Source organism: Anolis sagrei, chromosome Y (genome assembly GCF_037176765.1).
Source record: "Anolis sagrei isolate rAnoSag1 chromosome Y, rAnoSag1.mat, whole genome shotgun sequence".
In the NCBI taxonomy this organism is placed as follows: domain Eukaryota; kingdom Metazoa; phylum Chordata; class Lepidosauria; order Squamata; family Dactyloidae; genus Anolis; species Anolis sagrei.
The window spans coordinates 68,368,438-68,390,922 of NC_090035.1; the positions used below are offsets into that span (position 1 = coordinate 68,368,438).

At 42.3% G+C, this 22,485-nt stretch overlaps 1 protein-coding gene and 1 long non-coding RNA gene across 2 annotated transcripts in view; one reads left to right on the forward strand and one right to left on the reverse strand.

Moving 5' to 3' along the window:
* LOC132765497 (synaptonemal complex central element protein 2) overlaps positions 1 to 11,000 on the forward strand; it is a 35,962-nt gene extending 24,962 nt beyond the window's left edge. Inside the window, exons 4-5 of the mRNA XM_067461933.1 lie at positions 9,330 to 9,451; positions 10,662 to 11,000. Coding sequence (XP_067318034.1) covers positions 9,330 to 9,451; positions 10,662 to 10,820 — 281 coding nt within the window. The 3' untranslated portion in view covers positions 10,821 to 11,000. The remainder of the gene's footprint in view (positions 1 to 9,329; positions 9,452 to 10,661) is intronic.
* A 3,589-nt stretch (positions 11,001 to 14,589) lies between these two features.
* On the reverse strand, positions 14,590 to 20,002 carry LOC137095499 (uncharacterized). Its single transcript, XR_010908860.1, has 2 exons — positions 19,870 to 20,002; positions 14,590 to 17,261 (listed from the first exon to the last, which is right to left on the reverse strand). It is a non-coding gene; the product is annotated as an uncharacterized lncRNA (long non-coding RNA).
* Between the last annotated feature and the right edge of the window lie 2,483 nt (positions 20,003 to 22,485).

Consider the following 22,485-nt stretch of genomic DNA (forward strand, 5'->3'; position numbering starts at 1 on the left):
GTTCAGTTCATCTTGAAGGAGGTGGGCTTCGCAGATTCTTTTTGCACGGTCTGCCAAGGCTTTAATGGTGCTTCTTTCTTGACTTGTGTGATGGTTGGAGTTTTGATGTAGATATCTATCTCTGTGTGTGAGTTTTCTGTAAACGATGTGACCCAATTGTTGATCTGGTTTGCAGATGACTAGGACATCTAGAAAAGGCAGTCTTCCTTCATTTTCTTTTTCCATGGTGAACTGGATGTTTGGGTGGATGCTGTTCAGATGGTCCAGGAACCCGTTGAGTTCTTCTTCTCCGTGGCTCCAAATGGTGAAAATGTCATCCACATCTCGGAACCATAGAGTGGGCTTTTTTGTTGTTGTTTCCAGGGCTTGTTTTTCAAAGTGTTCCATGTAGAAATTAGCTATGACCGGGCTGAGAGGGCTCCCCATCGCTACTCCATCTTTCTGTTCGTAGAATTCATAGTTCCATGGAAAGTAGCTGGTGGTGAGGCCATGGTGAAACAGAGCTGTGATGTCTTCTGGGAACCTCTGGTTGATGAGTGCCATGGTGTCTGCTACAGGGACCATGGTCAATAGAGACACCACATCGAAGCTGATCAGTTTGTTGTTGGTCTTTAGCTTGAGATTGCTGATTTTTTCAATGAAGTGGGCTGAGTCCTTCATGTCGTGTGTGGTGAGCCCAATGTGACTTTGTAATCGTGCAGCAAGAAATTTTGCCAAGTCGTCCGTGGGGGATCCACTGGCACTCACGATGGGTCTGAGTGGGGTGGAGTTCTTATGGATTTTTGAGAGTCTGTAAAGCCTAGGTGGAATGGCTTACAATTTACAAAGCTGTTGTCGTATGTCGAAGTTGATTGAGGAATTCTTAATCAGAGTGTTGGACTTCCTGGTTATTTTGGCAGTTGGGTCTTGTTTAAGTTTTCTGTATATCGTAGGATCCAGGAGTTTTCTGACCTTCTCCTTGTATTGTTCTGTATCCATGATTACTGTGGCATTATTCCCCTTGTCTGCTGGGAGAATGAGGATCTCAGGGTCTGAGTTGAGGCCTCTGATGGCTTGTCTTTCCTTCCTTGTAACGTTACTGGAGGGAAGTTTTGCCTTTTTCAGGACCCTTGCTGTTTCCGCTCTTACTTCTTCTGCTTCTTCCTCGGGGAGGCGATAAATGGCTGATTCAACGTTGGCAATGATGTTTTCTACTGGGATCCTGGTGGCAGTTACAGCAAAATTTCCTCCTTTCGCTAGTATGGATGCTTGGTCTTCAGAGAGTTGTCTGTCTGTCAGGTTGATGATGGTCCATGATGTATCCAGTTCTGGTTTCAGCTGTTGCTTTTGGCGTTTCTGGAATTTTTGTTTTTATCTGTTGGTGTCATACAACAATTGTATTACCTAAGAGGAAGCCAACTTTTGTTATGTCAACATGTTATCATAGATTCGAGGTTATCATAGATTCGAGGTTATTCGAGTCTTAAGTATTTTCTGTTGGTCATGGGGGTTCTGTGTGGGAAATTTGCTCCAATTCTGTCGTTTGTGGGATTCAGAATGCTCTTTGATTATAGGTGAACTATAAATCCCAGTAACTACAAATCCCAAATGACAAGGTCTATTTTCCCCAAACTCCATCTGTGTTCCTACTTGGGGATATTGAGTATTTGTGCCAAATCCATCATTATTTGGGTCCACAGTGCTCCCTGGATGTAGGTGAACTACAACTCCCAAACTCAAGGTTGATGCCTACCAAACCCTTTTAGTGTTTTGTGTTGGTAACGGGAGTCCTGTATGCCACGTGTTGGTTCAATGCCATAATTGGTGGAGTTCAGAATGCTTTTTGATTGTAGGTGAACTATAAATCTCAGCAACTACAACTCCCAAATGACAAAATCACAATTTTTTTGAGTGAAGGACATACATTAGGTTCAGAGGTGGCCCTAGGTAATTTTCAACAGTAAGCAAATAGTATTTTGGCGACCCCCCCCCCCAACCAATCATTGATATATATATATTCTGTTTGTCATGGGAGTTCTGTGTGCCATATTTGGTTCAATTCCATCATTGGTGGAGTCAGAATGCTCTTTGATTGTAGGTCAACTATACATCCCAGTAACTACACTTGCTGCATTTGCTCCCTTGCCTGGCCCGCTTTGGGTCTGGAGCCGTGCCTGAAGACCCCAGCGTGTGCACCAAAAGTAACCTCTTCTCCTGACTTTCTCCTCAGCCATTGCGACCGAGAGAGAGAGAGAGAGAGAGAGACAGAGGTGGAGATGCCCACATTTCCTGAAGGTAGGAACAAAGGAGGGAACTGAGGTGGGAGATACCTCCAGCCGGAGGGGCTCTCTCTCTCTCTCTCTCTCTCTCTCTCTCTCTCTCTTGGTCCCAATGGCTGAAGAGAAAGTCAGGAGAAGAGGTGACTTTTGGTGCGCATGCTGGGATCTTCAGACACACCTCCGGACCCGAAGCGGGCCATGCGCGGCGGCTCCGCCCCTTGGCCCACCCGTGGATTGGGGAGAGGAGGGGAGGCGGGTGGAGCGCCGGGGGATCTGGAAAGGGAGCCGGTCACGGTAAAGGATCGAATGCAGAGAACGATTGAGCGCCGGCTCTGCTCGCGCACCCGGTGGCCGGGTGGAGCAGGAACAACAGGGGCTAGGTGAGGCTCAAGGGCCCGGCCCCTTTGGGAAGAGGATCACCCGGCAGCGAGGCAAGAAAGCCGAAGCTCCCCCCGGACTGCTAGGGCTGTTGTGAGCTGAGGGGGCGCTCCTCAAGTGGCAGTCGAGGGGCATTTACAGAGGCGCCTCTGCACCCCTGGCAAAAAAAGTGTTCTGCAACCACTTACTTCCCGTAATGGACGAGCCGCCCCTGATTCGGTTGTTGGGTGTATGCTGTCCAAATTTGGTGTCAATTCCCCCAGTGGTTTTTGAGTTCTGTTAATCCCACAAACGAACATTACATTTTTATTTATATAGAAGATAGATATAGCATCATAGAGTGGAAAGGGACCTCTAAAGAAGGACAGTTATATGTTGCATGTTCCAGAGTAGGCCAACCAGACAATCTCCACGTCAACACTGACAAAGAAACAACAAGAAATAGTGTTTACCCACAAGCAGAAAGGAATTACATAGATTAGAAACCAACACTTACATATATTACTTACAACAATTCAATAGATTAGAAACCAACCCTTTCTCATGATTTTATTTTTGAGATCACCAGACTTTGCTCTAGACTAGCTCTAGACTCTTTGGCTTGTGTCCAACCATGGGGTATGGCCTCCTTCCTGCAGATAGAGGAAGGCTCCCCGTCATGGAGGCACTCCCGCAGAGCCCTCCCTTTTTCATTTTTCATTTTTGTGGTTGGAAATTTCACATTGGCACTTTAATGATGACATTTTTAAATACCTTTAAACTTAATCAAGTTTGAATGTATGTTAGTTCCCTATTCTGGGAGTCCTAGGATAGTGATTATTATCTATTTGTGTACGTTGCCTTGATGGGGGTGGTCTCCTCCCCTTGGCCCCTCTTGACCGTAGGGACCCGAACACAGGCTGAGTTGGGCAGCCCTTGGGGCGGGGGCGGGGGGGGGGGCGGGGAACGGGGGCCTGAAACGTCCTCTCTGGAAGAGGCGGCCCTAGGTAATTTTCAGTATTTTGGCGCCTCCGCCCCCCCCCCCCCCAACCAATCACTGGTCTATATTTTCTGTACGTGGTGGGAGTTCTGTGTGTCATGTTTGGTTCAATTCCATCGTTGGTACTCTTTGATTGTAGGTGAACTATACATCCCAGGAACTCGCCTATGTGAAGTCTGTTTTCCCCCCAGAGCGCCTCAAGGGGCCAAAGTGCAGGTGTCCAAGTGCCCTTGAGATGAAGGAGAGCCCGACATCCATGGTAGAGACAGGAGAGACCCATGGCAGAGCCTCCATGTCCAGGAGCAGCCTGCCTTTGGAGCCGTCCTTGGGGAGACTGCGACATTGTCCACCTGCTTGTGTATTTCAATGGCTTCTCTGTGTGGTCTGACATGGTGGTTGTGAGAGTGGTCCAGGATTTCTGTCTTCTCAATTTCAACAGAAAGGAGGAAACCATGAAAATGAACAAAATCTGGCTACCAGTATTAAAAAAAACCTCTAAAATTACAACAGCACAACAAGAGAGAGGAAACAAACAAGGACATCTAATCACCTCTCGACAAAAGATTGCTCCAGGCACTGCCAGGCCATCAAATGCTAATCCAGGTGAACAGTTGAAACATTCACCCCCTAGCTCCACCAGACAAGAGTCCTTTGTCCCACCCTGGTCATTCCACCGATATATAAACCCATTTTCCTACTTCCAACAGACCTCACTACCTCTGAGGATGCTTGCCATAGATGCAGGCGAAACGTCAGGAGAAAATGCCTCTAGACCAGGGCCATATAGCCCGAAAAAACCTACAACAACCCAGTCTGTTTCTTTCTTATCTTGCCTGAGTTTGGAATCCGCTTTGAATCCGCCTTTCTTTTACCCATTGTGCCTATTGTATTTATTTATTTCATTTATTTCATTTACTTATACCCTGCCCTTCTCACCCCGGGGGGGACTCAGGGCGGCTTACAGTGGGGGCACAATTAGATGCCCAAGGCAATTCACAAGTAGTACAAATACAAACAATTCAACAATTAATTAAAAACATCAGTACATAATAAAATCATAAAACAATCTCATGCTCAGAGTTCAGAGTCCATATATCCAAACCATTCCATTTGTCCTTGTCTATCATCAGAACCTTCAGTTAACTGTCAGAATGACCAAAGGCTTGATCCCAGATCCAGGTCTTCAGTTTTTTCCTAAACACCAAGAGGGAGGATGACGATCTAATCTCCCCGGGGAGTGAGTTCCACAGGTGGGGGGCCACCACTGAGAAGGCCCTGCTCCTCGTCCCCGCCAGCCTCACTTGTGACAGTGGCGGAGTCGAGAGCAGGGCCTCCCCAGAAGATCTTAAGCTTCGAGATGGGACGTAGAGGGAGATCCGTTCGGACAAATACACTGGGCCGGAACCGTATAGGGTTTTGTAGGTCAAAACCAGCACTTTGAATTGTGCTCGGAATTGGATTGGCAGCCAGTGGAGCTGGCGCAACAGGGGGGTTGTATGCTCCCTGTACGTCGCTCCGGTGAGCAATCTGGCTGCTTCTCGCTGGACTAGCTGTAGTTTCCGAGCAGTCTTCAAAGGCAACCCCACGTAGAGTGTATTTCTTGCTGTTTCTTTGACAATGTTGACGTAGAGATTGTTTGGTTTGCCTACTCTGGAACATGCAACATGTAATTGTCCTTCTTTAAGGGCCCCTTTCAAATCTATCATACGTTATCTGTGAATCACATCTATCTGTATTTATGGCTGGATGGCTCTCTGTCAGGAGGGATTTGATTACGTTTTCTTCTCTGGTGAAGGGAGTTGGACTGGATGGCCTTAAGTATTTTCTGTTGGTCATGGGGGTTCTGTGTGAGACGTTTGCCCCAGTTCTGTCATTCAGAATGGTCTTTGATGTAGGTGAACTATAAATCCCAGTAACTACAATTCCCAAATGTCAAGGTCTATATCCCCCAAACTCCACCAGTGTTTTCATTTGGGCATATTGAGTATTCATGCCAAGTTGGGTCAAGATCCATCATTGTTTGAGTCCAGAGTGATCACTGGAGGTAGGTGAACTACAACTCCCAAACTCAAGGTGAATGCCCACCACACCCTTCTAGTGTTTTCTGTTGGTCATGGGTGTCCTGTGTGCCACGTTTGGTTCAATTCCATTATGGGTGGAGTTCGGAATGCTCTTTGATTGTAGGTGAACTATACATCCCTGCAACTACAACTCCCACATGACCAAATCAGTTTAATTTTTCAGAGCCCCCTCCCCGAGCTTAATTATTATTATTAATATTATTAAACTTTATTTGTACCCCGCTAGCATCTCCCGAAGGACTCGATGTGGCTTACAAAGGCCAAGGCCTCAACACACAATATAACAATACAAAAACTAAGGCAAATTAAAAACAATTAAAGCAATATAAACAACAAGCATTAAACAATACACTAAGACACAATAGAACTGGGCCGGGCCAGAGTAATGGGTACAGGATTAAAAGTGCTGATGTGACAGGTGGTATATAAGGCTTATAGGCAAGTGCAGAGTGTGATGTACAACAATCTTAGTTCTAATAAAGTGCTTATAGGACTTGGTATCGGAGATTTCCTAATCTGGGAAAGCACATCGGAACAGCCCGGTCTTCAAGTTCTTTCTGAAGACTGCCTGTCTAAGATCTTTGGGGAGGGTGTCCCAGAGTCGGGGGGCCACCACAGAAGGGTGTTCCAGAGTTGGGAGGCCACCACAGAAAAGGCCCTGTCTCGTGTCCCCACCAAACGTTTATTGTTATTATAACAATAATATAAACAAATACGGGAGAGTTCGATCAATATGGATACCAAAACTCCAGTTTTCTTGCCTCATAACTGAATCCCCCCCCCCCCCCCCGTTGTGCACTATATGGATACATCCATAGATAGATGGGTGATAAGACAAAATGGGGGGTGAAATCGACGGGATTTTTTGGATCTTAAGAGATGCAAGCTCAAATCCAGTTATTACACTTTAACGTTTGGATTAAAGCCCCCGGTCGCACAGCGGTTTAAACCCCTGTGACGGCAGGATTAAAGACCGACAGTTTGAAGGTACAAATCTAAAGAAAGCGCTGATGAGCTCCCTCTATCAGCGTTAGCTCCTCATGCAGAGACATGGGACAAGCCTCCTACAAAATAATAATAATAATAATAATAATAATAATAATAATAATAAAACAACATCAGGAGATTACATCCAAACATTAGAAAAAACTTCCTGACTGTGAGAGCCATTCATCAGTGCAACTCTGCCCTAGAGTGTGGTGGAGGCACCTTCTGTAGAGGCTTTTAAGCAGGGGCCATTGTGCTGAAGACCAAGCTATATAACCTGTTTTAATTTGTCCACAACTGGTGCATGTTTCACTGGGATTATTCCTGGATTTTGCATAAACCAATTACTCAAATAAAAAATAACAAAGATAAAAAAAAGAACTGGATTGTGTTGCCATGCCCTAAAAGTTCTCTCTCTCCTTTTAGAGGCTGCTATGCCATCTAATGAGGAATTTCTGTTTGAAGGGGCTGAACAAAAGAAATCAAATAGCCCATTTTCCTCTAATGTACAAAGAAGTGCATAAAGTGATGATCTGTTAAGATTTTTTAAATGATCAGAAAACTGACATTTTAATTTTGAATAATTAACAAATGTGGCAATTTGAATGTATGAGTGGTACATCAATTAATAAATGTAAGAGAACCTATAAGTGAGATCATGGTCCCTACTGCATTGCTATATAATCCAGATTGTCAAAGCAGATAATCTGGATTTTATATGGCAGTGTAGATGGGGCCTGTGTGGGAGGTAAATTCTCTGGAAAAGTAGCTAAGAGTGATAGTTAGCTGTTAGATTCACTTAATACATGGGTTTTCCTAGAATCACAGAATCATAGAGTTGTAAGAGACCACAAGGCCATCCAGTCCAACCCCCTGCTGTGCAGCAAAACAAAATCAAAGTACCCCCAACAGATAATCATCCAGTCTCTGCTTAAAATCTTCCAGAGGAAAAAACTCCACCACACTCCAAGACAGCAGCTTATTCCACTGCCGGAACAGCTCTTACCCTCTGGTAGTTCTTCCTAATGTTTAGGTGGTATATCTTTTCCTAAAGTTTTAATCTGTTGCTCCATGTCCTAGTCTCTAGAGCAGCAGAAAACAAACTTGACCCCTTATCAAAGTGACACCTTTCAAATATTTCAACACAGCTGTCAAGTTCCTTCTCAGACGTTTTTTCTCCAAGCTAAACATACCCAGTTTCCTAAGTTGCTTTGCTTCTAAACTTTTGACTATTTTGGTTGCTGCACGATTCCTTTAAAATCATTCCGAGTTTTTTCGCATGACAGCATAGAAATGGTTGAAAGGAAATCACATCCTGGATTCTTAATGTAGACCATATTCACCTATTTCATTACACTTACAACATACTAGAAAATGACTTTATTTATTGAGACAGAGATATTTGTTGTTGTTTATTCGTTCAGTCATTTCCGTGACCTCATGGGCCAGTCCACACCAGAGCTCCCTGTCGGCTGTCGACACCCCCAGCTCCTTCAAGGTTAAGCCACTCACTTCAAGGATAACATCAATTCATCTTGCTCTTGGTCGGCCCCTCTTCCTTTTTCCTTTCATTTTCCCCAGCATTATTATCATTCTCCAAGCTTTTCTGTCTTCTTATTATGTGGCCGAAGTGTTTCATCTTTGCCTTTAATACCCTTCCCTCCAGTGATTAGTTGGGCTTTTATTTCCTGGAGTCTGGACTAGTTTGATCTTCTTGCGGTCTAAGGCACTCTCAGTTTTCCTCCAACACCACAGTTCAAAAGCATCTATCTTCCTTTGCTCAGCCTTCCTTATGGTGAAGCTCTTGAATCCATAGGTTACTACGGGGAATACCATTGCTTTAACTATGCGGATTTTTGTTGCCAGTGTGATGTCTCTACTCTTAACTGTTTTATCAAGATTGGTCATTGCTCTCCTCCCAAGAAGTAAACGTCTTCTGATTTTCTGGCTGTAGTCTGCGAAATACAGGGTGAGGCAGCATAATTTCCTTTATTCAGAACTTAATAAAACCAATTGTATGAATCAGATTTTTTTTTATAATGTAGGCACATATATAACCTTTTTTTAAACATAGTTTTGAAGATCAAATTAGGTAGGTGATGTCCGCCATTCTCCTTTCTCCATACACTGAGTAAACCGATTTCTGGCATTTGTTATGACTCTTGCCAGCATAGCAGGCGTTATGTTGGCAATTTCTTCCTGGATGTTGGTCTTCAAATCTTGTAGGCTCCTTGGACAGTTCACATAAACACGGGATTTCAAAAAACCTCATGGGAAAAAAATCACAAGGTGCCAAATCTGGAGAGCGAGCCGGCCACTCCAAATCCGCTCGAAAGGTAGGCCTCAATGGCAAAAGCACGCTCCTCACTGTTCCAACGCATGATGGCGACTGAACTGTGTCAGGACAAGACTTTATACTCCCGCCTCTCGAACAAGACCACTAGCTCTCCGCTACGTCTTCAACCGACAGAATGGCTCGCATTTTTGAAAAGGAAGTTATGCTGCCTCACCCTGTATTAAAATGTCAAAATCTGCCTCTGTTGGGAAATAATAGGTGTGTTACTTTTGAACGTACTGTTGTTACAAGAATACACACACACACACACACACAGTTCAAATGCTATTTTTACTTTTTTCCAACCATAGGAAAGAATTCAATAATTGAAGATATGGAGCAAGAAGTTCAGGAACTGATAAGCAAAATTAATGAGAATCGGAAGAAAGACCACGAGTTCATGATGACGTTCAGAGAAAATCTTTGGATAAAGGTAAAGTCATATAGTTATAATGCACAAGTTGCATTCTGATTAATTGGGAAGAATAACTACAAGTCCCCTAAATTATTGTGTTTTCTTCCTATTTCTTAGTGTTCTGAGTTGGCTTCTTGTACTTAGTCAATACTCAAAATTCAATAACGCCAAGTATTTTAGAAAAAAATAGTCACCAGAATCTTTTACTTGCTCATAAAATCTTTTCCCCAAAAATTCAGATATGGTTGCATCTTTCCCATTTTCCACACTGAAAATCTTTTCAGCGTCCATCCTATTTCCTCTTTTCAGTATGTTCTTTAATATAATCTGACTCTTTTCATGTAAAGAAATGTTCAAACGTTCTTTGTGGCATTTGTATTACACTATGTAACACAATTTTTATTCCTGGATTATAAATGTAATTTCCGAATTAGTTCTAACAATATGGAAAAGTTTATTAAACTGCACAAATTTTGTTTTTGCGGGATACCCTGCAGCACATTTTGCTATAGTTTTCCATTGACTATCTTGTAGAGTACCAACCAATTCAACATAGTTTGTAGCAGCCACAAAAATGAAGTTTCTGGAGTATAACAACTCAAGTACTACACAATTAAAAAGGAAAGAATACTTTCAAACCAGGAACAGAATTTTTCAAATTTAGTTTCATAGTATAACTGCTCCCCCTGCTCTCTGCTCAATTTCCTTTTTTTCCCCTGGTGAGTTAAGTTACACCACAGGAGCTGCTGAGTTTATTAATATCAACCTTTGCGCTGTTTCAAAGGACATGATTGGTGGTTGGATTCTAACTGCATAGCTGCTCCTTAAATTTCTGATCATTCCACTGATGTATGGTCGTAACTATTCATTGTTATTTGTCCAAAAGTGGACCTCAAGTTATGTATGGGACATCTCCAAGAACCATAGTTCATGACGTTGAAAAATCATGGCTGTAAATTACTTGATTGTGTCAAACACCCTGTAATGCGGTCTCCCTCATTTCCTAATATTAGACCATCATCTTTTCTAACAACTCAAACTGTCTTATGTCATTTTATGATATTTACTCAAAGTAGCCATTACTAAATTCTCATATGGTTATATGTGGATATGTTTGCAAGTGTTGAGAAGTAAAATTTGTCAAAGTCTTTTAACTTAGGACAAGCTCTTCATAAAGGATTTTTTAAAAATCTTTAGCTCTTATTAATTCTTCTCTTTCTTCTGAAAGGTTTCAAGCTTATTAGAAGAGTCAGAAGAAAGGCTGCTTAACGCTTATGACCATAGCATGAGGCTCATTCAGGAAAATCTCCAAGAGTTTTTTGAGAATATGGAGAGTATTAGGGAGATTGAGACTGAGCTCAGACAAATGGGTTCAAATATTGAATAAAGACCTGTATGGTCAGGCTGAACCATACAGAAAAAAAACCATACAGAAAAAAGGAAGAAACAAGATACAAAAAACCAATGCTGATTCTAATTCATGAAATTTGTAACATGTTTATTTAGAATGGAAATAAATATTCAGAACTGTTTGAAATTAAATAAATATTTCTAATGTTGACTATAAGCTTGCAATTACCTTGTTACTTCAACATCTCAAACGTGTAAATGTGTTGGCGTTCATTGATTCTGGGAAACAACAAATATGAAATAGTTTATCTATAAACTAACAGGTGCAAGCTTTCATTGCCGAATATTAAAATCATGCAATCACATATTGTATAAAATGCTACAAAACCATCAAGATGAACTACAAATCCCAGCAACTACAACTCCCAAATGTCAAGATTCTATTTCCCCCAAACTCCACCAGTGTTCACATTTGGCCATACTGAGTATTCATGCCAAATTAGGTCCAGATCCATCAATGTTTGAGTCCACAATTCTCAGTGGACGTAGTTGAACTACAACTCCCAAACTCTAGGTCCATGCCCACCAAACCCTTCTAGTGTTTTCTGTTGGTCATGGGTGTCCTGTGTGCCACGTTTGGTTCAATTCCATCATGGGTGGAGTTCAGAATGCTCTTTGATTTTAGGTGAACTATACATCCCTGCAACTACAACTCCAAAATGTCGAGGTCTATTTCCCCCAAACTCCACTAGTGTTCACATTTGGGCATATTGAGTATTCATGCCAAATTGGCTCCAGATCCATCATTGTTTGAGTCCAGAGTGCTCACTGGAGGTAGTTGAACTACAACTCCCAAACTCAAGGTCAATGCCCACCACACCCTTCTAGTGTTTTCTGATGGTCATGGGTGTCCTGTGTGCCACGTTTGGTTCAATTCCATCATGGGTGGAGTTCAGAATGCCCTCTGATTTTAGGTGAACTATACATCCCTGCAACAACAACTCCCAAATGACAAGGTCTATTTTCCCCCAAACTCCACCAGTGTTTACATTTGGGCATGTTGAGTTTTCATGCCAAGTTGGGTCCAGATCCATCACTGTTTGTGTTCAGAGTGCTCACTGGACTTAGTTGAACTACAACTCCCAAACTCAAGGTGAATGCCCACAACACCCTGTATTATTTTCTATTCGTCATGGGTGTCCTGTGTGCCACGTTTGGTTCAATTCCATCATGGGTGGAGTTCAGAATGCTCTCTGATTTTAGGTGAACTATACATCCCTGCGGGGGCCCCGGTGGCGCAGTGGGTTAAAGCACTGAGGTGCTGAGCTTGTTGATCAAAAGGTCGCAGGTTCGATTCCGGGGAGCGGCGTGAGCTTCCGCTGTCAGCCCTAGCTTCTGCCAACCTAGCAGTTTGAAAACATGCAAATGTGAGTAGATCAATAGGTACCGCTCCGGTGGGAAGGTAATGGCGCTCCATGCAGTCATGTTGGCCATATGACCTTGGAGGTGTCTACGGACAATGCTGGCTCTTCGGCCTAGAAATGGAGATGAGCACCACATCCCAGAGTCAGACATGACTGGACTTAATGTCAGGGGACTACCTTTACCTTTACCTTTATACATCCCTGCAACGACAACTCCCAAATGACAAGGTCTATTTTCCCCCAAACACCACCAGTGTTTACATTTGGGCATGTTGAGTTTTCATGCCAAGTTGGGTCCAGATCCATCAATGTTTGTGTCCAGAGTGCTCACTGGACTTAGTTGAACTACAACTCCCAAACTCAAGGTGAATGCCCATCACACTCTTTATTATTTTCTATTCGTCAAGGGAGTTGTGTGTGCCACGTTTGGTTCAATTCCATCATGGGTGGAGTTCAGAATGCTCTTTGATTTTAGGTGAACTGCATCCCTGCAACTACAACTCCAAAATGTCGAGGTCTATTTCCCCCAAACCACCAGTGTTCACATTTGGACATATTGAGTATTCATGCCAAGTTGGGTCTGGATCCATCATTGTTTGAGTCCAGAGTGCTCACTGGAGGTAGGTGAACTACAACTCCCAAACTCAAGGTGAATGCCCACCACACCCTTCTAGTGTTTTCTGTTGGTCATGGGTGTCCTGTGTGCCACGTTTGGTTCAATTCCATCATGGGTGGAGTTCGGAATGCTCTTTGATTTTAGGTGAACTATACATCCCTGCAACTACAACTCCAAAATGTCGAGGTCTATTTCCCGCAAACTCCACCAGTATTCACATCTGGGCATATTGAGTATTCATGCCAAATTGGCTCCAGATCCATCATTGTTTGAGTCCAGAGTGCTCACTGGAGGTAGGTGAACTACAACTCCCAAACTCAAGGTGAATGCCCACCACACCCTTCTAGTGTTTTCTGATGGTCATGGGTGTCCTGTGTGCCTAGTTTGGTTCAATTCCATCATGGGTGGAGTTCAGAATGCTCTCTGATTTTAGGTGAACTATACATCCCTGCAACGACAACTCCCAAATGACAAGGTCTATTTTCCCCCAAACTCCACCAGTGTTTACATTTGGGCATGTTGAGTTTTCATGCCAAGTTGGGTCCAGATCCATCAATGTTTGAGTCCAGAGTGCTCACTGGACTTAGTTGAACTACAACTCCCAAACGCAAGGTGAATGCCCACCACACCCTTTATTATTTTCTATTCGTCAAGGGAGTTGTGTGTGCCACGTTTGGTTCAATTCCATCATGGGTGGAGTTCAGAATGCTCTTTGATTTTAGGTGAACTATACATCCCAGCAACTACAACTCCAAAATGTCGAGGTCTATTTCCCCCAAACTCCACCAGTGTTCACATTTGGGCATATTGAGTATTCATACCAAGTTGGGTCCAGATCCATCATTGTTTGAGTCCAGAGTGATCACTGGAGGTAGGTGAACTACAACTCCCAAACTCAAGGTGAATGCCCACTACACCCTTCTAGTGTTTTCTGTTGGTCATGGGTGTCCTGTGTGCCACGTTTGGTTCAATTCCATCATGGGTGGAGTTCAGAATGCTCTTTGATTGTAGGTGAACTATACATCCCTGCAACTACAACTCCCACATGACCAAATCAGTTTATTAATTATTATCATTATTATTAAACTTTATTTGTACCCCGCTAGCATCTCCTGAAGGATTCGATGCGGCTTACACAGGCCGAGGCCTCAACACACAACACAACAATACAATCTAAGCAAATCAAACAATTAAAAACAGAATAAAGCAAAATAAACAACAGGCACAATACAGTAAACACAATAAAACTGGGCCGGGCCAGAGCAATGGGTACAAGATTAAAAGTGCTGATGTGACAGGAGGTGTATATGGTTTAATTTTTAATTTTAATTTAATTTAATTTTAGTTTAATTTTTCAGAGCCCCCTCCCCGAGCTTAATTGGTCTGGCCTTCTTAGTTTTAATTATTTCCTTTTTCTTGACCGCTGATTCAGACTTCTTTCCCATCCAGTTTGCCTGGGGCCAGTTCCCTTCTCCCGGCTTAGGAGGCAAGAAGGCCTTTCAACGCAGCTCTCTCTTTTTTCTCGTTCGTGGTGAGAAGGCTTTGCAGGTAGGACAGGCCTGGGAGAGAGAGGTGTCCTTCTCCCAGGCATACCAGGCCATTGTCGTACGCGCCGTTGTCTGGATATTTATGTGGACACGACACACATTTTTGAAAAGATGTCGTGGTGTAGGGGCAAAAACCAAAAAGATAATCCACAAATCCAAAATCCAAGAGCAGATTGCCCCTTCCCAAGGAGGGCGAGGAAGGACACCACGAAAGTTGAATCTTTAAAACTGCAAAATGCTATTTATTGCGCAGCTGAAGCAATAGTGACAAACATGCATATGGAAATGCAATAAAGGGGTTTGTCCAACCTAAAGTTGGTTGCATTATTTATGACTTTCATTAAAACAGTTTGATTGGTACATAGAAATCAATCATCTCATTGGTTCCCAAAGACAAATCATTTCATTGGTCTAAGTTAGTTATGCAGTTGTTCATTAGTTGTTTATGATTTTGATTGACATTATAGTACACGTGGGATCCTAACAATGGCACAGCTATAACATAACTATAGTCCATTGTTCTCTAACCATGACTGTATCTTATCTGTTAGTCTGTTGCAAACATGGCTTCAGAGCGACTGGGAAACTTGGGGGTTCTATCTAGCAAACAGCTAGCTGGTTTTGTCCGGATATGTTGTTACCCTTGAATAGTAACTTCTTCTTTGGAGCACTGATTTCTCAAACAATCAGCATTTTCTGTGAACAAAGGCCTACTGCAGAAATAGGCCAATATGGCAGTAAATCATGACATATGAGCATTGGGGAAATATATGAAAATTCCCTTTTTAAAACCATGTCCCCTCCATTCCCGCCTTTTCTTTTTGCTGAGATGAAATCTTTTCAGCGAAGCAAATCAAGCAGGTTTTACAAAAGCAGAGCAAAGAAGCAGTTAATCTTATTGCTGCACAATGACCCTTTATTTTTGACCAATCATTTGTATCCACTTGGGATGTTTCTTTCACCCTAAGGATGTACATTCTGTTGTCATCCTAACTGGGTTGACATCCAAGAGTTCTATCTGTTCAATCTTTTTAGGGGCCAAGGCTGAGGGCAGCATAACTCTACAAGCACATGTTATCAAAGTGAAGCAACACAAAAATATCAACAGCATCATGATAATTGCAATTTCAGACATGACTAAATCTTTTAACCATTGCAAGTCAAGCACCCATTATGTGAGCCACCCCTGCCAATCTGAGTCTTCAGTGTATGTGATACTGATTGTGTTGACTATTTGGTGTGTCTTGGAAACATTCTCATTTTGCAACAAACTGCATAGACCTCCTTCTCTGAACAGGTGATCTACTGCCAATCTGTGTTGTATTTGGGTGTCTTATTTGGAGGGATTCCAATCCTTTTATTGTGTAGTTTGCCAGTTTATCTAGTTGCGCTGAAATGCGCCAGTTAGTGCTATTCCAATCTATGGAAACAAGATTGCACCAATTCTTTGTGATTCTGTCAAGTATGTTGTATTGTCAGTGTTGTGTCACTGTGTGCTCCTTAAACTCTGGCCCATCCATCTTGTTTTGTCTCATGCCCCAAGTGGCTGTTGTATATCAAAGAATCTCAGTCTCTCAAGAATCAGGGATTTCAGTTGTACATGTGCCATTCCAGACTGGGGCAGTATCTTCCCTTCCTGCCCAACTTCTGCAAATACAATAGTGTCTTGGCCAATCTTGCCAGCGTCTTTGTATGCATGTTGCAATGCAATGCGGAATTGTCTGCACATGTCAACGTTTGTTTGGTTGTATATGTCTGTGTCCTGTATATCTGACAGGAATACAGTAATGTCACATCTAGGGTATTGTCCCATTTGGACATGGGGCATGGTCATAGTAAGATGTCTTTGTAAGTGATGTTTGGGCTGAGCTAAGTGGTGCACAAAGGTGTACAAAGGGACAAGGGAGGTGAAGACCTCCCCTTCTTCAAAATGAATTAACTGGGGTCATCTGTATGATCAGTTGTCTGTTGTGTGGTGTTTGGAAAGCGGGCTGATTGTAAGTAACATACTCAACAGTCCCGTGCTTGTAATTTTTCTGCAATGGCATTTACCAACTGGTGGAGTGTGTCCTTCTCCCATCCTGCTGTAATGGGGGTGGCATCAGGCTGTCAATGACATCATCTCTGTCTCTTTCCGAAACATAATTCTAAACACTTGGCTGAAATAGCACAAACAAATGAAAGCTTATCAAGCTAGCGATCAAAACTAAATGGTGACAATAACCACTTTAACAATTCAGCAACAGAAATCATTCAATTTGAGAAAGGATATAGTCTTCAGTAAAATTTTGATCGAGTCCAGTTCTTGCTGCCAGAGGCGCAAATGTGGCCATGCACATATGTATCAAATCCAGTCCTTGTCAGGCCCAAACGTGGCCGCACACATCTGTATCCAACTTTCATGTCCTTTCAGTCTCCGGCATACAAAAGCAATCTGAGTGAAACTGGGGGTTTGTTCCCCTTCTTGATTGAAGAAATGAGTCTATTAAATTCCAGGTAAAATGAAGAAAGTCTCTAAGTCCAAAAAGTCTCTGTATCTAGCAAAGTCTAGCTCTAAGATCAGTCTTTGTGTAAAGAAAGTCTGTATCCAGGAAAGTCTGTAAAATAAAATCTTCATATCTCACAAGTCTTTTAGCTCATCCTACCCAGTTGGTGGTGGTTTGGCTCCTGCATTTTGCACTCCTGGTTTGGGTGGGCTTGGCTCCTGTGTTTTGGACTCCCATTAGGCTTTCCAGCTGGCAGTGGTGCCTTTCAGGTCTCGCTCTACCCAGTTGGTGGTGGTTCGGGTAGGCTTGGCTTTCCAGGCTGACGGTGGTGCCTTTCGGATATCCAATTTAGGAACAGGGTCTCATCCAATTTTAGGAATGGGGTCCCATACAGGAGCTCAGGAGCTGAAAGAGATAAGCAGAAAGATAGTGAGAGGAAAAGGGGGAGGGGGATACTGATTACCCATCTGTTGAAGTCTTTTTGGCCAGTTCTGTTGTCAGGTCCATCAACATCCTTCGCTTCTACATCCATTGGCGGGCCTCTACGATCTCCCACTCCGAAGTCTTCTCGACCAAACTTCATCCTTTTTAAACAGTTCTCCACGGGTTTTCCCACGATTCATCTCACGGTTCCTCTCCACGATTTATCTCATAGTTTCTCCATCCATCTGCTGTAGGTAATCCTTTAGCAATGTATACTGGCACTTTCGGTTGCCCATTCCATCTGCGACCTGCTTTTCCAATTTAATCAAAACAGTAAACTGTAAAATGTTTCTTGAGCTGTTTACTGGCAATGTCTCTCAAATTTGGCAAAAATCTCTGGGGCCTTTTGCTAGGCATTGTCTCTTAAATCTGGCAAAAATCTCTGGGCAAGCTGCCCTATCTACCTGTTCTAATGTCCCGTTCCAGAATTACCTCTTCCAATAACTTTTGTAGAGGAATTTGGGCCAAAGTAGCAAAATTTGTAGAGGTACTTTGCCCTATGTTTGAAGAAAAGCTGTGAAGTTAGTCACTTTGGTCTAAGAACTATAACTCATGTCCAACGTTATTGTATCCACATAAAAAATCAATTCTGCTGTCAAAATCAATTATAAGTTTTCTTTTGAAGTAAATATCAAACAAAAACAATGTAAAGAGTTCTGTTATTTCTAACATAAAAGTACTATAGTCATTTCATAGCCATCTGAAGAAAAGGCCATCCTCCAATGACAACAGAGGATAGGGAAGGAGGGGTTGGATTCTCCTTCAAAAGAAAATGCATTTATAAATTCCACAACCTCTATTAAGCTGTTGTTCTGGGACAAAATCAGATTTTCTAACCAAAAACTTTCTGGCACAAAACAATTTTAGACACAAATCTTGTGCCTCTTTCCAAGAAAAGGTTGCTGGGTAACAAAATAAAACTTTTGTCAGGGACGACTTGAGAAACTTCAAGTCGCTTCTGGTGTGAGAGAATTGGCCGTCTGCAAGGCCGTTGCCCAGGGGACGCCCGGATGATTTGATGTTTTTATCATCCCTGTAGGAGGCCTCCCCCACGTCCCCGCAATGGGGAGCTGGAGCTGACAAAGGGAGCCCATCCGCCTCTCCCCGGACTCGAACCTGCAACCTGTCGGTCCTCAGTCCTGCCGGCACAGGGGTTTAACCCGCTGTGCCACCGGGGCAACTTGAGGATACCTGCCATAGATGCAGGCAAAACATCAGGAAAGAATGCTTCTGGAACATGGCCACTCAGCCTGAAAAACTTATAACAACCCAAACTTTAAACTTTGTCCACACACAGATGTAACTTTCCCCTTTCGGCACAAGCCTCAAAATGTCCCAACCTGCAAGGAGTTAAGGTCCATCAGCAGTTCATAGAGAAGGGAGGGCAAAATGAAGCATTTTCCCCTTTGAACCAGAAAGCTACAAGGAGCTCTGGTAAGCATTCATAAATTTGAACACAAAAATCCAAAACGGTATTAGATACTTTTAAAATGTACCATTCATAACCATTGTTCTCTCTTCTGCCAGAGAGAGGCAAGAGAACACCATGTTCTTTTCTCGCTATCTCTCTTCTGGCTCTGTAAAGCGAGAGCCCTCCACATACCATCCATTTTAAAACAGCTCTTAAAAAAACATTTTAAAACTCCTGCACATGATTTCACTCTCTCATGACATATAGTTGCTTTAAACATAAGAATTATTTCCATTTTCTTGAGCAAAAAATAGAGTTAGAACTTCAGTGTTAAAAATGCACTCTTAAAACACAGTCAATCCATTTCATTTGATCTCATCCTGGCTGGTATCAATCTAAATTCTTATCTCTATAACATACCGTACATTCAGGGCATTGTAAAACATCAGATTCTAACAGTTCTTAAACAGCCTGCTTTTAAACCTTTTTAACACAGACAATGAGTTTCTATCAGTCTTCAAATTTTCATTTTGATGTGCCCTGGCCTCTTTCAGTGCTTGAAAAACTCTTTTGGCCAGTCACAACCCTTGACATAAAAACCCTTGACATCAGGTTTTTGCTCTTTTTTCTCTCCACACAGTTATTTATACAGCCCGTGCGGGCAAATTTTCATGTTTTCAAAAGATACATATTCATAATGCAAGACTCATTTTTTCCCCATAGACACAGAACAAATCAGGATTTTAACCATTTCAGAAAATGTCACATCGCATAATATTCATTCTCCAAATTCACACACATACAGCTGGTTAGTGATTAGTGGTTAGGCCCTTTTACACATTCACACACAAAGAGAGAAACCTCGTTCACACACACACACACGCACGCACGTACACAAACAAGCTTCCCGAGGTCAGCTTCCGCATAAACATAAAAATTCAAAACAATTATTGAAAACATCAAACTTTTAAAGATCACCCATTTTGTCATAATACACATTCTTCTTACATTTTAAGAACACAGCTTTTCAAATTGCAGCATTAGGGGTGTGTTGCTAAATATCAAAAAGACACATTTCGAACATAAATTCATTTCCCACAATTAACATTCTATATTTACTTTTCAACTCAACATGTCTGAGTGTCTCTCGCTCCCAGCCTTCATTTCATCAATGGAATACACAGAATTTCAAACTGAGTCCCGTATCATTTTGGCACACATACAAGGTCAAAATAGCCAAATCACCTGTCAACTTTTCAGGCAGTCTTACTTTTTATATATTTTTCCATGCCAAAGTTCAGGACACAAAGCTCTCTTTTGACACATCATTGTATTCCACATTCCTATCTTCTTCCAAGCACTTGAACGAGTCCCCATTTAAAACAACAATAATCCATCTACACAAAACAGTTCTCAGTTTCTCTTTAAAATCTTTTCATTCAGCACTCTTGGAAAACTAAATCAAGTACTCATTCTTTGACACAGCGGTGCTTGCACAAATCTCAACCCAGTGTTACAACACATAGATAATCTTTGCTGCCACTCACTCAAGATCACATGTGCACATCACAAATACCTCCAACAACACAAGGTCTCACAGAACCTAGTTTCCAGGGAATTTCACACAATTGACAATTCCCAGGGAGTATCACATAATTTTCTCAAATCTTTTTCTCAAATCGGGAATTGATTCTTCAGAGGCATCTGTTCACTCTCCCACACAGCTCTAGTCCAAAGTCCCATACTGACTGACTGCGTCTGTAGGTGACTTCCTTGGGGTTTCGATGGTAAAAGGAAGCCAGTGCTACTGTGCAACAGAAGCCACTTTGGAGCTTGTGGAAGCTACAGAGGGCTAAAAATACAAGAATCATGCCTTTTATAAATTCTCACTGCTCCTGTCACCTTTGACTCAAGGAAACACAAATACTATCTCTCCTTTTCAAACAGGTAACTGAAATCCAAAGCTTTTTGCAGAAAATTCAAATCACACAACACAACATCAAAACAGCTTTTCTCATTTCTTTCCTTTTCAGAATCACTGAGGCGAAGCCCTCTCCAGCCTCAGAAGGCACATTCAGATTCAACACAGAACCTTTGCAACCAAATCAGCACCTCAACACAATTTAACAGTTTACAATAATATTGAAATCAATACAGATGAATGCAATTTATCAATAACATTTGCAAGGTTTGAATATTGTTAGTTCATTTGAAATCTCAGCATTTGCAATACATTTCAACACAAAAGTTTAAGACATCAACATTAGTAAAAAAAAACATCAGCATAGGCAGTTTGTCATTTTTAACTCGACATCACATCAATCTTAAATCTCTCCCCCCCCCCCCCCACACACACACACACACATAAGTGTGGAAACAAGACATATAGACAGGTGGTGTGAAGACAAGACAGCCTTGCGCACATGGAAACACACACACAAGTGGCCATTCACCCCACGTTTCTATAGGATTTCGGCTGGGTTTTGCTTGTTGGATTTTTTGAGGGTTTTTTTTTTCTCCAGCCAGCACTAAAAGTTTGTTTCTCTGGGAAGTGAAGTCAGAGCATCCGATTTCACTCTCCCCCACACTCCAGTCCAAAGGTTGTTTTTTTACTGCAGATACTAGAAACTTCCTGCTAACTATATGAATGTGGTTTCAACAAAATCAACAATTCAATTCATCTCATACTTACCCTTCCCCGAAGCTTTTGCAGTAATTCAACCGGTCTCGGCCCACTCTTGGGCGGCAAGCCAAAAGATGGAGAATCCGGCGGCTGGGCCCAAGCTCACACACAGATGACTCCTTCCCTTCTCTTGCCGCCAAGAGATAAGCACCTGAGCCGGAGGCCCCAAATGCCTCTCTTGGCTAGTGCCTTCCAAAAAGAACGCCCTCAAATATGCAATATCTCGGTGGAACCTCCAGAAAATGTAGGGGCAAAAACGATAAGATAAGATACAGTCATGGTCAGAGAACAATGGACCATAGTTATGTTATAGTTGTGCCATTGTTAGGATCCCACGTGTGCTATAATGTCAATCAAAATCATAAACAACTAATGAACAACTGCATAGCTAACTTAAGACCAATGAAATGATTTGTCTTTGGGAACCAATGAGATGATTGATTTCTATGTACCAATCAAACTGTTTTAATGAAAGTCATAAATAATCAATGCAACCAACTTTAGGTTGGACAAACCCCTTTATTGCATTTCTATATGCATGTTTGTCACTATTGCTTCAGCTGCGCAATAAATAGCATTTTGCAGTTTTAAAGATTCAACTTTTGTGGTGTCCTTCCTCGCCCTCCTTGGGAAGGGGCAATCTGCTCTTGGATTTTGGATTTGTGAACAAAGGCCTACTGCAGAAATAGGCCAATATGGCAGTAAATCATGACATATGGGCATTGGGGAAATATCTGAAAATTCTCTTTTTAAAACCACGTCAAGCTGCGCCACAATCCCATATAATGGCAGTCATTACTGCTGACATTGTGTTGTAAAAATGGTTAAAAATAAACAAATAAATAAATAAAATTAGAAATAAAACTTTAGTTAGCCACAGAAGGAATTGGCCATCTGCAAGGACATTGACCAGGGGAGGCACAGATGGTTTGATGTTTGTTATCCTTGTGGGAGGCTTTTTCCATGTCCCCGCATGAGGAGCTGGAACTGATAGAGGGAGCTCATCAGCCTCTCCCCAGATCCGAACCTGCGACCTGTCGGTCTTCAGTCCT